The 18,084-nt window shown below is 45.7% G+C and overlaps 1 protein-coding gene across 1 annotated transcript in view; it reads right to left on the bottom strand.

The window, feature by feature from the left end:
* Window positions 1–351: 351 nt before the first annotated feature.
* LOC147117633 (transmembrane protein 14C-like) overlaps window positions 352–18,084 on the bottom strand; it is a 58,119-nt gene continuing 40,386 nt past the window's right edge. The window contains exon 4 of the mRNA XM_085988785.1: window positions 352–511. Coding sequence (XP_085844911.1) covers window positions 436–511 — 76 coding nt within the window. The 3' untranslated portion in view covers window positions 352–435. The remainder of the gene's footprint in view (window positions 512–18,084) is intronic.

Genomic DNA, 18,084 nt, shown 5'->3' with positions numbered 1-18,084 from the left:
TGAAATGGAGATTTCATAGGATTCTTACAGCTGTCATGCATTGCCACTCGTATTACCTCAGTTGACCTACCTGAGGAAAATAAAAGGGATATCAGTCATATGCAGCCACCCATACTCAACAGACTGCAGTGCCTCAGGTCTGACTAGCCAGTTTTTAAGTGGTATTAAATGTGAAATCATTCTTGTATTTTCTTTAAGATAACTCTGTTCTTTTCCTCCCATCTTCGATATCTTGTCTACTTAAAAACTCTTTATTCAAGGTTGTTTTTGGAGTATTTAAGCTGTTAATTTTAGAATAAATAATTTAGAATAAAATATATAAGCAGTAATAATGCACAATATTAGACATGGTGTTTGAAAAAAATCTTTAATATTGTTATAGCACAGGAGTCACCAGAATCCTTTTTACATTATAATAAATTATCAAGCAGATAGTCAGGAAGGATAGCCAGAATTGTAGAAACGTTGAAAATCCAGTCGCTCATTGGGAAGGATTATTGAGTCATTAAATCTGTTGGGAAGAAGTGGGATTGATAAACAAGGAAAAAGAGCACTAGAATTGTAATAAATTGTCATCATAGTTAGGGTTTTAAGAGCAAAAATTCAACAGGCAGGTAAGCACCAGGAGTTTGCGCATTCCACAAAAAGGAGAATTGGAGTCACCCGAATTACGCCATCAACAATAACTTGTCGCACCCCAGGGAGTTGTTACTTACATAAACTGCATACGATTCAAACATAGCAATAAATGATCTCAGCTTGCAATATAACACTCTCTCTGGATCTAACTGATTGCAATGGGAGCCCTGCTTGTTGCTACCCTACTGGGACATACATATAAAAATCATGAGGAGCCAATTAAACAACCCATCAGAGTCCTAAGGGGTCTTATAAGTGAATCTTATGCTACAATTAATATGAAAAAATTAACTGATCAGTTGTCGATCTAATAACTGATGCCCACTTCTGCTGAACTGCAGGACAGGTCCAGAAAAAAACAAACTAAACAGCAAATTCATCCACAGTCCTCCAACATGCATCATATTTTAGCAATTCAGCTGTACCAGTGTGGATTGAAGTATATTTGTAGAATTTCCATTTGTTAAAATTTTCAGTTTTTGCAGTAGATATTTTCCTCCAGTCAGCTTTACATACAGCTGTAAGCAAGCCTGTACACTCATGACCCGAGTATGCCTTTACTTGCCCAATGTAGTGAGCACACGGGTCAGAAAAAGCTTGTATCTCAGGTTGCTGAGACAAGTAAGAGTGGTAATAGCAGAGGCTTTAGCCACAATCTAGCAATCCTCCTTGGATATGGGAGTGGTGTCAGAGGACTGGAAGGTTGCAAATATTCATAAAAGGGCAGATGGATAAACCTGGTAACTACAGGCCAGGCAGCCTAACATCAGTGGTGGGGGAACATTTAGAGGCAATAATCCAGGACAAAATTAATTGTCACTTGGATTAACATGGGTTTGTTAAAGGCAAATGGTGTCTGACAAACTCGATTGAGTTCTTCAATGTAATAACGGACAGGGTTGATGAGGGTACTGCAGTTATGTACCTGGACTTTCAAAAGGGGTTTGGTGAAGACCACGTAATAGACTTGTTAGCAAAATTGAAGCCCATGGAATTAAAGGGGCAGTGGCAGCATGAATACGTAATTGGCTAGAGGCCAGAAAGTATTAGTGAATGGTTGTTTTTCAGACTGGAGGGAAGTATACAGTGTTGTCCATACAGGGCATAATTTTAAAGTTTGCAGATGACACAAAACTCAGAAATGTAGTAAACAGTGAGGGGGATAGGAGTAGACTTCAGGGGGACATAAACAGACTGACGAAATGGGCACATACATTGCAGCTGAAATTTAATCCAGGAAAGTGTGAAGTGATGCATTTTGGTAGGAAGAATGAGCAGAGGCAATGGGCCAGAAATTCCAGGCCAGAAGCGTGAGTACGGTCGGCTTACTCACGCTTCTGGCCGTTGGAAATGCCGGCGTTCAGCATGAACAGCGCATGCGGGGAACGCCGGCATTTCCAGACCTCGAGCGCGTGCGACTGCACAAGCAGCGCTTGCGCAGTGAACTTCATGGATTTCATTCATGAAATCCGTGAGGTTAAGTCCTTAGAAGTTACACTGAAAAAAAGCAAGTGTAAAGTGGTTCATTGGCTGCGGAGGAAGATATATTTTATCGTGGAGCTTTTGAAATGCAATATTTTTGTTTGGGAAAGGGAGGGAAGTTATTTTAAGAAATTTTAAGTAAGTTTTAAAGTTAAAATTTTTTTTTTTTTTAAAAAAAGGGTTTTCAGAAGGGTAGGTAGAAGGAGCAATTGTGGCTGTGTGAATGGAATGTGAGAATGAGTTATGTATGTATGTCCACATATATTCCTTTACGTATATGTATGTATGTTTTATATTCCTTTACTATGAATGTATGTTTTTAATTATGATTTTCCAATAAGTTACTTTCTCTGAAAGTCATAATTAAATAATACATTCATACACATAAGTAAAGGAATATATACATAACACGCAAAGGAATATATACAGACATACATACTTTCAGAAGCTCCACGATAAGAAATATCTTCCTCCGCAGCCTCTGTAGCAACTGTACCCATGCTTTTTTCATGTGTAAGTTGTAATGACTGGACCTCACTGAAAGCATTAATGAAAGCGGCGAATTATACTGCGCACGCGCTGCATGTGCAGTCGCACGCGTTCTGCCTCTGAACCCCTTCGTTCAGAGGACAGGAAATGCTGGTTTTCCCCACATGCACTGTGCATGCTGAAAACCGGCATTTCATCCGGCCAGATGCGTAAGTACCCCGACCGTACTAGCGCATTTGGAAGGGAATTATTGGGCCAACATTTTACATGTCAATAAAATAAAAAATTTAACACTTGCACGACTTGCCCCCTCGCATCTGCGACTGAGGGTCCAAGGAGGTGCATTGCGCAAGAGGTCATCATCGGATGTATCCTCACACTGTTCCCTTTGGGGAACTGTATGAAGTGGTGGAAGGATTTATGGCCGTGATTAACGCTCATTCCGTGACCGTAACCATCTTTGAACCAGCCATTAGGGTGGTTAGTCCTATGGCGGGAGGGTTTTACGGGCTCCCACAACCCATCTGACGGGGGGGGGGGCCACCAACACCCACGGACGCAAGTATCCCGCTGGATGTCCACCCAGAATTTAAAGTTGGAGCACCGACTCCACTTGCCGGGACTGTCTGGAGTGGGGTTCAAAACCCTACTCCTTCTGGCCCAGCGGCGGGGATGCTTACTGCTACGCAAAAGGCCCACTCCGCACAAAAGGTGATACCCATACGTTTCCTGCGCCTTTTCCCTCCCCGTGACTGGAGCCCTATGTTGCCATTTCACGTTGCTAATCGGATTGGGCGTTTGTCATAGCGGTAGGATCCCCGCCGCTGGGCCAGATCAGGGTAGGGTTTCGAACCCCGCTCCAGACAGTCCCGGCAAGTGGAGTCGGAGCTCCGGCTCTAAATTCTGGGTTGACATCCAGTGGGATATTTGCGTCCGTGGGTGTGGGTGGCCCCCCCTCCTTGTATAGCTTGTGGGAGCCCGTAAAACCCTCCCGCCATAGGACTAACCGCCCTAATGGCTGGTTCAAAGATGGTTACGGTCACGGAATGAGCGTTAATCACAGCCATAAATCCTTCCACCACTTCATACAGTTCCCCAAAGGGAACAGTGTGAAGACACGTATGACGACGACATTGCTAAATAAATAAATGGAATTAAAAAAATTCTTTTAGGGCTTTTAAAAGTCTTTAAATTGCTTTAATTCTCTTTAAAACTACTTCAGATTACTCAAAATAATGTAAACATTTTAAAAAGTTTATAAAAGTTACCAAAATCTTCAAAAAACTTCCAAAAACCTATTTAAACTGCTGCTTTGCATGTAAAAAAGCAAAGCAGCTTGACAGAAACATTGGGGGCGTGTCCAGTGAAACTGAGACCTCAAGGGGCGTGTCTCACTTACACTACACGCTCCTGGGTCCGCGCTGGCTGCACTCCTGGGCGGCGTGACGTCATACGCTGCCCGGGAATGTGCTTTCTATTTCTCCAAGTTCAGGCGTCCCAGAAGCTGATCGGCAGGAGCGCGGGGTAAGTGCAAATACGGGGCTTGCACGCGCTGCAAGCCCCGTTCTGGAATTTCTGGCCCAATATAAACTAAATGGTACAGTTTTAAAGGCGGAGAGGAACAGAGAGACCTGGAGATTTTAAGAACATAAGAAATAAGAGCAGAAATAGGCCATACGGCCCCCCAAGCCTGCTCCGCCATTAATTAAGATCATGGCTGATCATCGACCTCAACTCCACTTTCCCGCCCGATCTCCATATCCCTTGATTCCCCTAGAGTTCAAAAATCTATCTCAGCCTTGAATATACTCAAAGACTCAGCATTCACAGCCCTCTGGGGTAGAAAATTCCAAATATTCACAAGCCTCTGAGTGAAGAAATTCCTCCTCATCTCAGCCCTTATCCTGAGACTTTGCCCCCCTAGTTCTAGACACTCCAGCCAGGGGAAATAACCTCTCAGCATCTACCCTGTCAATCCCCCTCAGAATCTTGTATGTTTCAATTAGATGACCTCTAATTCTTCTAAACTCCAGAGAGTATAGGCCCATTCTACACAATCTCTCATCATAGGACAGCCCTCTCATCCCAGGAATCAATCTAGTGAACCTTCGTTGCACCGCCTCCAAGGCAAGTATATCCTTCCTTAGATAAGGAGACCAAAACTGTGCACAGTACTCCAGGTGTGGTCTCACCAAGGCCCTGTGGAATTGTAGCAAGAATTCCTTACTCTTACACTCCAACCCCCTTGCAATAAAGGCCAACATGGCACTTGCCTTCCTATTGCTTGCTGTACCTGCATGCTAGCTTTCTGTGTTTCCTGCACAAGGACACCCAAATCTCTCTGAACACCAACATTTGAAAGTTTCTCACCATTTAAAAAATATTCTGTTTTTCTATTCTTCCTATCAAAGTGAATAACCTCACGTTTCCCTACATTATACTCCATCTGCCACCTTACTGCCCACTTACTTAGTCTATCTATATCCCTTTGCAGACTCTTTGTATTCTCCTCACAGCTTACTGTCCCACTTAGCTTGGTATGATCAGCAAACTTGGATACATTGCACTCGGTCCCTTCATCTAGGTCATTAATATAGATTGTAAATAGCTGAGGCCGCAACGCTGATACTTGCGGCACCCCACTAGTTACAGCCTGCCAACCTGAAAAAGATCCATTTATACCTACTCTGTTTTCTGTCCATTAGCCAATCCTCTATCCATGCTACTATATTTCCCCCAACGCCATGAGCCCTAATCTTGTGTAATAACCTTTGATGTGGCACCTTATCGAATACCTTTTGAAAATCCAAATATACTACATCCACTGGTTCCCCTTTATCTACCCTGCTAGTTACATCCTCAAAAAACTCTAATAAATTTGTCAAACACGACTTCCCTTTCATAAAACCATATTGACTATGCCTAATCATGTTAAAATCATGTTCCAGTACAGCTACAACACTGGCATCTACCCGGCAATGTGGAAAATTGCCCAAGTATGTCCTGTCTACAAAAAGCAGGACAAATCCGACCCAGCCAATTACCGTCCCATCAGTCTACTCTCAATCACCAGCAAAGTGATGGAAGGTGTCGTCGACAGTGCTATCAAGCGGCACTTACTCAGCAATAATCTGCTAACTGACGCCCAGTTTGGGTTCCGCCAGGGCCACTCAACTCCTGACCTCATTACAGCCTTGGTCCAAGCATGGACAAAAGAGCTGAAAGAGGTGAGGTGAGAGTGACTGCCCTTGACATCAAGGCAGCATTTGATCGAGTGTGGCATCAAGGAGCCCTAGCAAAACTGAAGTCAATGGGAATCAAGGGGAAAACTTTCCATTGGTTGGAATCATACCTAGCACAAAGGAAGTTGGCTGTGGTTGTTGGAGGTCATTCATCTCAATCACATGGCATCACTGCAGGAGTTCCTCAGGGCAGTGTCCTAGGCCCAACCATCTTCAGCTGTTTCATCAATGACCTTCCCTCCATCATAAGGTCAGAAGTGGGGGTGTTCGCTGATGATTGCACACTGTTCAGCACCATTCGAGACTCGTCAGATACTGACGCAGTCCGTGTCCATATGCAGCAAGACCTGGACAACATTCAGACTTGGGCTGACAAGTGGCAAGGAACATTCGCACCACACAAGTGCCAGGCAATGACCATCTCCAACAAGCGAGACTCTAACCATCTCCCCTTGACATTCAATGGCATTACCATCGCTGAATCCCCCACTATCAACATCCTGGGGGTTATCATTGATCAGAAACTGAACTGGACCAGCCATATAAATACTGTGGCTACAAGAGCAGGCCAGAGGCTGGGAATTCTGCGGCGAGTGTCTCACCTCCTGACTCCCCAAAGCCTTTCCACCATCTACAAGGCACAAGTCAGGAGTGTGATGGAATACTCTCCACTTGCCTGGATGAGTGCAGCTCCAACAACACTCAAGAAGCTCGACACCATTCAGGATAAAGCAGCCCGCTTGATTGGCACTCCATCCACCACCTTCAACATTCACTCCCTCCACCACCGGCGCACTGTGGCTGCAGTGTGTACCATCTACAAGATGCACTGCAGCAACTCGCCAAAGCTCCTTCAACAGCACCTTCCAAACCATTGTGGGTGTACCTACACCATATGGACTGCAGCGGTTCAAGAAGGCGGCTCACCACCATCTTCTCAAGGGCAATTAGGGATGCAGGCCTAGCCAGCCAGCGACGCCCACATCCCATCAATGAATAAAAAAATTTCTTTTTAAATAAGTGACTCGATACCACTTCCTTAACAATGGATTCCAGCATTTTCCCGACGACTGATGTCAGGCTAACTGGCCTGAAGTTCCCTGTTTTTTCTCTCCCACCTTTCTTGAATAGCAGTGTTACATTTGCGACCTTCCAATCCGCTAGAATCTAGGGAATTTTGGAAGATCAAAACCAATGCATCCACTATCTCTTCAGCCACCTCTTTTAGAACCCTAGGATGTAAGCCGTCAGGTCATGGGGATTTGTCGGCTTTTAGTCCCATTAGTTTCTCTATTACATTTCTTATGCTTTTACGTACACAAATCTTTGAAGGTGGCAGCATAAGTTGATAAAGCTGTTTAAAAAAGCATACAGGATCCTAGGCTTTATAAACAGAGTCACAGCGTCATAATGGCGCAGAAGGCGGCCATTCGGCCCATCGAGTCCGTGCCGGCTCCCTGTAGGGCAATCCAGTCAGTCCCATTCCCTGCTCTATCCCCATAGCCCTGCAAGTTTACTTCCCTCAAGTGCCTGTCCAGTCTCCCCTTGAAAACATTGAGTGTCTCTGCTCCCACCACTTCCGTTGGCAGCGAGTTCCAGGTCCTCACCACTCGCTGCGTAAAAAAGTTTTTCTCACAGCTCCCAATATCTCTTGCCCAAAACCTTAAATCTGTGTCCCCTAGTCCTTGCGCCATCAACTAGTGGAAACAGCCTTTCCCCGTCTAGCCTATCCAAACCCGTCATAATCTTTCACCCCTCAGCCTCCTTTGCTCTAATGAAAACAAATCCAGCTTCTCTAACCTGTCCTTGTAGCTAAGATCCCCCATCCCCGGAACCATACTGGTAAATCTCCACTGCACCCTCTCAAGGGCCTTCACATCCTTCCTAAATTGTGGTGACCAGAAATGGATGCAATACTCTAGTTGTGGCCTAACCAGCACTTTATAAAGGTTCAGCATAACTTCTCTACTTTTGTACTCAATACCTCTATTTATGAAGCCCAATATCCCATATGCTTTGCTAACCACTCTCTCAATATGTCCTGCTACCTTCAGGGACCTATGCACATTAACTCCCAAGTCCCTCTGTCCCTGCACACTCTTTAAAACTGTGCCATTAAGTGCATATTGCCTCTCCCAGTTCCTTCTGCCAAAATGCATCACCTGTATTAAATTCAATCTGCCACTTGTATGCCCATTCTGCTAGCCTTTCTATGTCCTGCTGCAGTCGATTGGTATCATCCTCACTGTTTGCCACACCCCCAAGTTTGGTGTCATCGGCAAATTTAGAAATTCTACTCTGTATTCCAATATCCAGGTCATTTATATACATCAAAAAAAGCAGTGGCCCCAGCACTGAACACCACTGTCTACCATCCTCCAGTTTGAAAAGCAGCTATTTACCATAACTCGCTGTTTTCTGTCTTTAAGCCAATTCCTTATCCAAGCTGCCACTGACCCACCTATTCCATGAGCCTCAATTTTGTTAACCAGCCTTCTATGTGGTACTTTATCAAACGCCTTCCGAAAATCCATGTAGACAACATCCATTGCATTCCCTTCATCAATCCTCTGTTACTTCATAAAAAAATTCAATTAGTCAAACACGATCTGCCTTTTACAAATCCGTGTTGACTCTCCTGAAATTAGCTTAAACCTCTCCAAGTGGCCGTTAATATTTTCCTTGATTATTGTTTCTAAAACTTTACCCACCACTGATGTTAAACTGACCGGCCTGTAGTTACTAGGATTGTCCTTACACGCTTTCTTGAACAATGGTGTCACATTTGCCACTTTCCAATCCTCAGGCACCTCCCCCGCATCTAAGGAAGATTGGAAAATTATGGCAAGCCCTTCTGCTATCTCCTCCCCTAATTCCCTTAGCAACCTGGGATGCAAACCATCTGGACCAGGCGACTTGTCCACTCTTAAGCATACCCAGCCTTTCTAGTACATCCTGTCTATCAATTTTCACCCCTTCCATTGCTTCTCCCTTTTCCACTTCTACCAATATTTTGTCAGCATCCACCTCCTTAGTAAACACCGATACAAAGTACTCATTGAGTATTCTAGCCTTGCCCTGTGCCTCTAAGCATATATCACCTTCTTTGTCTTTAATAGGCCCCACCCCACCTCTTACTACCAGCTTACCGTTTACATGCCAGTAGAAGATTTTTGGGTTCCCTTTTATGTTAAGCGCCATTCTACTCTCATATTCTCTCTTTGCCAATCTTATTTTCATCTTCACATCCCCTCTCAACTTATTGTATTTGGTCTGGTTCTCCCTTGAAGAAATCACCTGACATGCATCATACACCCTCTTTTTTTTGTTTCATCATCTTTTCTATCTCCCTCGGCATCGAAGGAGCTCTTGCTTTGGTGCCCTTACCCTTCCCTCTTGTTGGAATGTACCTAGCCTGTACTTGCAACATCTCCTCCTTAAAGATCACCTATTCTAGATTGTTCCATGCTCCTCTCCATTGCTAACCTAAATCTTATGATACAATGATCACTCGTACCCAAGTGTTCTCCCACAGACACTTGGTCGACCTGGCCCACCTCATTCCCCAGCACCAGATCCAGTAATGCCTCCTTCCTAGTTGGGCCAAGAACATATTGGTCAAGGAAATTCTCCTGAACAGATTTCAGAAATTCCTCCCCCTCCTTTCCCTTTACCCTAGCATTATCCCAATCGATATTTGGGTAATTAAAGTCCCCCAATATCACCACTCTATAGCTCTTGCACATCTCTGCAATTTCCCTGCAGATTTGCTCCTCTACCTCCCTCTCACTATTTGGAGGCCTATAGAATACCCCCAATAGCTTGATCATACCCTTTTTGCTCCTCAACTCTAACCAAATAGATTCTGTCCTTGTCCCAAGAACATCCTCCCTTTCCAACACTACAATGTCTTCTTTAATCAGCACTGCCACCCCACCGCCCTTTTTTCCTTTCGTATATTTTCTGAACACCTTGTACCCTTGAATATTAAGTGCCCAGTCCTCACCGTTTTTCAGCCATGTTTCCGTTATTGCCACAACATCATATTGCCACATGGCTAATTGTGCTTGTAGCTAACCAACCTTTTTCACCACACTTTGTGTGTTTACGTACATGCATTCTAAACCCATTTTTGAATTTTTCGTAGTCTTTCTTAGTCTGCTCCTATCTAATATGGGTGCTATTACCACCTCTAGTACTATCCAACACACTCACTCTTTTATGCAGCTTATTATTCCTCTTTTCTTCTCCTATATGCTGGTACCCATCCCCCTGCCAAGCTAGTTTAAACCCTCCCCAACAGCACTAACAAACCTCCCTGCAAGGATATTGGTCCCGGCTCTGTTAAGGTGTAACCCGTCCGGCTTGTACAGGTTCCACCTTCCCCAGATACGGTCCCAAGCCTCAAGAATCTAAAGCCCTCCCCCCTGCACCATCTCTCCAGCCACGCATTCATCTGTTCTATCCTCCTATTCCTGTACTCACTAGCACGTGGCACTCGGAGTAATCCGGAGATTACTACCTTTGAGGTCCTGCTTTTTAATCTCTTTCCTAGCTCCCTAAACTCTGTCTCATCCCTCTTTCTGCCTATGTCGTTGGTACCGATATGGACAACGACCTCTGGCTGTTCACCCACCCCCCTCAGTGTCCTGCAGCCGCTCAGTGACATCCTTGACCCTGGCACCAGAGAGGCAACATACCATCCTGGAGTCATGTCTACGGCCGCAGAAACGCCTGTCTGCTCCCCTAACTATTGAATCCCCTACCACTATTGCTTTTCCACTCTTTTTCCGCCCCCCCGTGCAGCTGAGCCACCCGTGGTCTTGACTCTGGCTGCACTCCCCAGAGGAACCATCGCCCTCACCAGTACTCAGAACAGAATACTGGCTGGAGAGCACGATGCACTCCAAGGACTCCTGCACTACCTCACTGGTCCTCCTCTTCTGTCTGGTGGTCACCTCTCTGCCAGCACACTCTTAAGCTGCGGGGTGACCACCTCTAGAAACATGCTATCCACATAACGCTCAGCCTCGCGGATGCACCGCAGTGACTCCAGCCACCACTCAAGCTCCGAAACCCGGAGCTCAAGTTGCTGTAACTGGCGACACTTCCCGCACATGTGGTCGTTCAGGCTACGCGAAGCGTCCAGGACTTCCCACATGGTACAGGATGTGCACTCCATGGGGCTGAGCTGCCCTGCCTTGCCTCTATTTAATAGGCTAAGAACTAACCCAGCAGAAATAAACTTAAAACTTAAAAAAAAAACACTCCCCAGCTACTCACCAATCAGCTCTTTCCCTCTATTTAATAGGCTATTAACTAACTTAGCAGAAATAAACTTTAAAAAAAAACTCACCAGCTACTCACCAATCAGCTCCTTCCTTTGTGCTGATGTCACTTTTTTTTACTCGAACGTCACTTTGTCAAAAACTGCCTCTGTTGAGTTGCTGCCACTCCTTTTAACTGCTCCGCTCTCGCTGTGCTCCCTCTAGGTCCGCTCCTTCCGGTCTCAGGCTCCTACCGCTCGGGACTGCTCCTTTTAACTGCTCGCTCTCGCTGTGCTCCCTCCAGGTCCGCTCCTTCCGGTCTCAGGCTCCTGCCGCTCGGGACTGCTCCTTTTAACTGCTCGCTCTCACTGTGCTCCCTCCAGGTCCGCTCCTTTCGGTCTCAGGCTCCTGCCGCTCGGGACTGCTCCTTTTAACTGCTCCGCTCTCGCTGTGCTCCCTCTAGGTCCGCTCCTTCCGGTCTCAGGCTCCTACCGCTCGGGACTGCTCCTTTTAACTGCTCGCTCTCGCTGTGCTCCCTCCAGGTCCGCTCCTTCCGGTCTCAGGCTCCTACCGCTCGGGACTGCTCCTTTTAACTGCTCGCTCTCGCTGTGCTCCCTCCAGGTCCGCTCCTTCCGGTCTCAGGCTCCTGCCGCTCGGGACTGCTCCTTTTAACTGCTCGCTCTCGCTGTGCTCCCTCCAGGTCCGCTCCTTTCGGTCTCAGGCTCCTGCCGCTCGGGACTGCTCCGCTCTCGCTTTGCTCCCTCTAGGTCCGCTCCTCTCAGTCTCAGACTCCTACCGCTCGGGACTGCTCCTTTTAACTGCTCGCTCTCGCTGTGCTCCCTCCAGGTCCGCTCCTTCCGGTCTCAGGCTCCTGCCGCTCGGGACTGCTCCTTTTAACTGCTCGCTCTCGCTGTGCTCCCTCCAGGTCCGCTCCTTCCGGTCTCAGGCTCCTGCCGCTCGGGACTGCTCCTTTTAACTGCTCCGCTCTCGCTGTGCTCCCTCTAGGTCCGCTCCTTCCGGTCTCAGCAGAGTACAAAAGCAAGGAAGTTATGTTAAACCTTTATAAATAACTGGTTAGGACTCAGCTGGAGCATTGTGTCCAATTCTGGGCACCACACTCAGGGAAGGACATCAAGGCCTTGGACAGGGTGCAGAGATTTACTAGAATGGTAACAGGGATGAGGTATTTCAGGTCTTTGCAGAGACTAGAAAATTGTTCTCCTTAGAGCAGAGATGGTTATGGGGAGATTTAATAGAGGTGTTCAAGATTATGAGTTTTGATAGAGTAAATAGGGAAAATCTTTCCATTGGCAGAAAGGTTGGTAATCAGAGGACACAGAATTAAGGTAATTGGCTAAAGAACCAGAGGGGAGATGAGGTGAATATTTTTTATGCAACGAGTTATGATGATCTGGAATGCATTGCCTGAAAGGGTGGTGGAAGCAGATTGAGTAGTAACTTTCAAAACGGAATTAGATGAAGACTTCAAGGGGAAAAATTTGCAGGGCAATGGTGACAGAGTAGGGGAGTGGGACAAATTGGATAGCTCTTTCAAAGATCCAGCATAGGACAATGGGGCAGAATGGCTGTTTGATTCTATGATACTAAACTAGGAAGGGCAGTCCAGTTAAAGCAGTCATTAAGGATCTACAAAAGAGGTTAGATAAAATCTGTAAATGGGTTGAACAGAGGCAGATGAAATTCAATACAGACATGTGTAAGATATGGGTAGGAAAGTTACGAGTCATAAATATTCTATGGATGATATAGGAATACCTAAAGATGACACAGAAAGGGATCTGGGGCTAACAGCAGAATGCTGCATTATATTCACCAAGTACACCTCTCAAAATGGAGAGGCTCAAATATAGATGCAGTTATAGTCAGCAATTTTTAGATATTAACAAAATATTCATATGTTCCAATCAACAAATTTGTTAGCTGTCTTGTAAACCACTGCTACTCCCACTGAAAATTGAACCACTGCTGCTCACTCTCAACCCCAAATTGCGATGCTGCTCACTCTCAAACCCAAACCACTGTACCGCTTACTCCCAAACCACTACTGCTCATTCCAAAACCCAAATCGCTATACTGCAAATTTCATCTGCCACGTGTCTGCCCATTTAACTAGTCTGTCTACGTCCACTTTGTATGCTACATTTCCGAGATTCATGTCATCTGCAAATGTTTAAGTTATACCTTGTATACCCAAGTCCAGGTCATTAACATACAGGTCCTGTGTGCAGAGGCCTCCGATCTGGAAAAAATCTACAGACATGAGGGATCCCGAGGTGCGTATACTTCTGTTCCTGGGCCTCTCCAACTCGAATGCGCAGGGCCCACGTATCCCAGGGGAGCATGCAGTTCGCAGCGTCCCTGGGATCATGGGGCCATGGGAAGCCAATAGGAGAAGGGAATCTCCCTTCATACACTTGACAGATAGACCTGTCAAATATATGAATGGAGATCACCCCAAAAACACAGTAAAACATTAAGTAAAAATGTTTTAAAAATAACATTTTTGAAATGAGTTGAAAAAGATAATTAACGTTTTTTATGGGGCTAAAAATAAACATACCTTTTTTTAAAGTATTTTTTAAAATGATAAATGAGTGAAAAAAAATTTATTTATTTTTTTTAACTTTTTTTCAACTCTTATGCTGGTAATAGCAGGCCTTACACCTGCTTTTACCAGGCGTAATATTTGTAAGGGTTTTCTGCAGGCGGAGGATCTCCAGAAAGCGGAACTATCCGCCCGCAGAGGCCCTTCTCTAGGGCAAGCGTCCAATCTGTCAAGAGCATTCTGGACAGATCGAAAATGCCGGTTTTCAGCGCATGCACTTTGCATGCCTGAAACCGGCATTTACGATATCCCTACAGGTGTGTACACAGTGGCAGACAGGTTGGCAGACAGAAAGCAAAGAGTTGGAATAAACGGCTCTTTTTCCGAGTGGCAGGCAGTGACTAGTGGGGTACTGCAGGGATCGGTCCTTGGACCCCAGCTATTCACAATCTATTAATGATCTGGACGAGGGAACTAGATGTAATATCTCCAAGTTTGCAGACGACACAAAGCTGGGTGGGCGTGTGTGCTGTGAGGAGGATGCCGAGAAACTCCAGGATGATTTGGACAGGTTGGGTGATTGGGCAGAAGCATGGCAGATGCAATATAATGTGGATAAATGCGAGGTTATCCACTTTGGTAGCAAAAATAGGAAGGCAGATTATTATCTGAATGGCAATAGATTGGGAGAAGGGGAAGTGCAATGAGACCTGGGCGTCCTTGTGCACCAGTCGCTGAAGGCAAGTATGCAGGTGTAGCAGGCGGTTAAGGCAGCAAATGGTATGTTGGCCTTCGTAGCGAGAGGGTTTGAGTACAGGAACAAGGATGTCTTGCTGCAGTTGTACAGGGCCTTGGTGAGACCACATCTTGAGTATTGTGTGCAGTTTTGGTCGCCTTATCTGAGGAAGGATGTTCTTGCCATGGAAGGAGTGCAGCGAAGATTCACCAGACTGATACCTGGGATGGCAGGAATGACGTATGAGAGATTGGGTCGATTAGGCTTGTACTCGCTGGAGTTTAGAAGAATGAGAGGGGATCTCATTGAAACGTATAAAATTCTAACAGGACTAGACAGACTAGATGCAGGAAGGATGTTCCCGATGGTCAGGGAGTCCAGAACCAGGGGTCACAGTCTAAGGATAAGGGGTAAGCCATTTAGGACAGAGATGAGGAGGAATTTCTTCACCCAGAGTGGTGAACCTGTGGAATTCTCTACCACAGAAGGCAGTAGAGGCCAATTCATTAAATATATTCAAGAAGGAGTTAGATATATTTCTTATGGCTAAAGGGATCAAGGGATATGGAGAGAAGGCAGGAACAGGGTGCTGAATTTGGATGATCAGCCATGATCTCATTGAATGGCGGAGCAGGCTCGAGGGGCCGAATGGCCTACTCCTGCTCCTGTCTTCTATGTTTGCATCAGGGGTCCTTTATTTGCAGGTGTCCTTATTTACAAAATGGTCATTTTATGTACAGTAAACCAAATGAGCCAATTATCCCAAGATTGGCTGTATCTCCTGCAGTGTTCCTTCTTTTTTTTGCCCTTACCTGGGATCCTGCCTAATTCTGGAGACCTGCCAGCGGGGTACGATTTCTGTTCATTTTCTGTTTGTTGGACTTCCCAGTTCATTGTCATTCCAGGGTCCTTTTCCATCAAGGGAGGGATGCCCTGATCCTGGGATCTGCTACATTGGCAGCCTGCGGAGGGAGAGGTGGCTGCTATAGAGCTGGAGTGCCTGGGAGATCGGAAGCAAATTGGCGGGGATTAATGTCCTGCAGACACTTGTCAGGGACCTCCTCCCTTCGAGTGCTGCAGCTGCTAATGTTTGAAGTGCTGGGCGGTGGGTAGGGGGCTATTAGCAGCTCATCACTACCTAACTTACTGGTGGAGAGAGATGTGATTCGCCAATCGCAGCTTTACTTTTCCCCGCTCTCTCCAACCGCTCACGTGTTTTCGGTTGGGTAGTGAGTGCTCTGCTTATGTGTCGCACCCATTGCTCGCAGTCTGACTGGAGCTTTCCTCCTGTGCAGCCGCTTTCACACTCTGCACATGTGCTCCTTTGCTCTGCACTTAATACCATTTTAAATTAGAAATATCTGATAATATATTAGACAGGAATAGAAAAAAATGGATTCCACCACGTGAAGTCAGATGGCGCTCGACCCAGTTTGAGGGACTGCCTGGTTACGGTTGCTAACTTCGGTTGGACGCATTCCTGGAGGTTTAATCATACGATGTTCTGACTACATGACATCTTGACTATATGATGCATGATGACGTGACATTTGATTACATGACTAATACAAATGTTATTGCATTTACCTCATACAAGTTGGGACCCCTGTACTTGAGCATCTTTGCTCGTGGTTTCACAAGAATTTCCAAGAACCAGGAAGCCACCCGTGAGCAGGCAAAGATGGGAAATCAAGAAATTTCAGCACAGGAGGAGGCCTTCAGCCCCCAGGCTCTCGTGCAACCCCCAGACCCTTTTATATTCCTTCTTTTCAGATATTTATCCCCTTCCCTTTCATATTAAATATCAATCTATACATCAATAGTCACATAGAAAGAATCCCACAGTCTTCCACTTTACTGGCTGCTCCCATTGCACGTTGTTGCTCCTGCTCCTGGCTCTGCAAACAATGATGGTGCCCACCACCCCCCCACCGCTTGAGCCCCAATCTTCCGACTCCTAGTCCCCTTCTCTTCCCTTTCTCCTTCACTCCCCAAGATTCCATCCCCCAGTTTCCATCCTTCCTGAGCTATTCCCTATCTCTTGCCCCATTCCCCAGTCTCCATCTCTTCCCCCCCCCCCCAATTTCAGAGACCACCCAAATGCCAAGACTCTCCACCCTCAATTTCAGAGCCTCTCACGAATGTTGAGACTGCAATTTCTGACTTTCCAGCCCCCTCCCATCTGCACTCCACGCGGTCACGGATCTCTGCGGCGATGGTCGGGTGATGTCTTGGAGCCTGGGGGACAACACTGTGGCGGGAAATTTAATGCAATGGTCGACATAAAGAATATTCATAAAAATTCCAATGATCTGCTGGGCTGCTAGAGGCAGCGCCCTGGAGAATCATGCCTCATTTTGGAAGATTACTACTGCAGCAACACATCATCAGTAGGGTAAAATGAATCTGTCTCATGATGGTCTAATCCCAGCTCACATTCCCTAGTATTGGGTGATACTCTAACACTTGGTGAATTCTGCTTCACCATGAAAGGAAGAGCCAACATCGAAGGATCATTCTGAGAGGGTTGGGAACCCTCTGCCCGGTGCAGTTCCCATCTTTTGTGGAATGGAGATCACTTTACCCAGCAGCCATAGCAGCAGAAAAACCACTCTATCCCTGGGATAGGGCAAGCATTCAATCTCATAGAGCGGTTTCTCTGCCGCTATGGATGCCAAGTGAAGAGATTCCCATTACACAAAAGCTGTTTTTTTCACCTGTTGAATCTTTGCACTTACCTTTGGCGACCAGTGTTTTACGTTGCAAATGGACTTGGTGCATTGAAGGTCCATATAGGAAACTTTCGATTTACCGGCACCTAAATAACCGGAAATCTCGGTTAACCAGCAAAATTCAGGAGTAGGTTCAGGTAAGTTTTACTTCTGCCTTCCTCGATCTGTTGCTGTGCAAGGGTGTGGCTGCAGCTGTTGCTAAGCTACAGAGATGCTTGGAACTTGTGGCCATTGTTCTGAACCTGTTGCTAAGCAACAGGGTTTGTTGCTTTATACGGAGCTCTCAGCTCTCCTATCTTTCACTATAGCTTTCGGTTATCCAGAATTTTTGATGAACCGGCACCACGTCGGTCCCGTCTAAAAAAAAGTTTCCCAATGTGTCTGTTTTTTGCAGGTTTCCGTTTTTACAGGTTTCACTGTATAACAAAAAGTGTATATCTAATATCGATACCTGGGGAATACCACTGTATACTTCCTTCCAGTCTGAAAAACAACTGTTCAGCACTTCTCTCTGCTTTCTGTCCTTTAGCCAATGTTGTATCCACATTGCCACTGTCCCTTAAATCCCATGGGCATCAATTTTGCTAACAAATCTATTATATGGTACTTTATCAAATGCATTTTGAAAGTCCATGTACACATCAACCATACTACCCTCATCAACCCTCTCTGTTACTTTATCAAAGAACTCAATCAAGTTAGTCAAACACGATTTACCTTTAATAAATCCATGCTGACTTTCATTTATTACTCCATACTTTTCCAAGTGCCAATTAATTTTGTCCCAGATTGTCAAAAAGTTTCCCAACATTACGCTGACTGGCCTGTAATGCCCTCTTTATTTTTTTTGAACAGGGGGTTTAACATTTGCAGCCCTCCAGTCCACTGACACCACCCTCATATCCAAGAAGGATTGGACGATTGTGGCCAC

This window comes from Somniosus microcephalus, chromosome 5 (genome assembly GCF_052327205.1).
Source record: "Somniosus microcephalus isolate GS21.2 chromosome 5, FLI_Smic_1.0, whole genome shotgun sequence".
Taxonomy (NCBI): Eukaryota; Metazoa; Chordata; class Chondrichthyes; order Squaliformes; family Somniosidae; genus Somniosus; species Somniosus microcephalus.
This window is presented reverse-complemented; position numbering and strand designations above follow the sequence as displayed.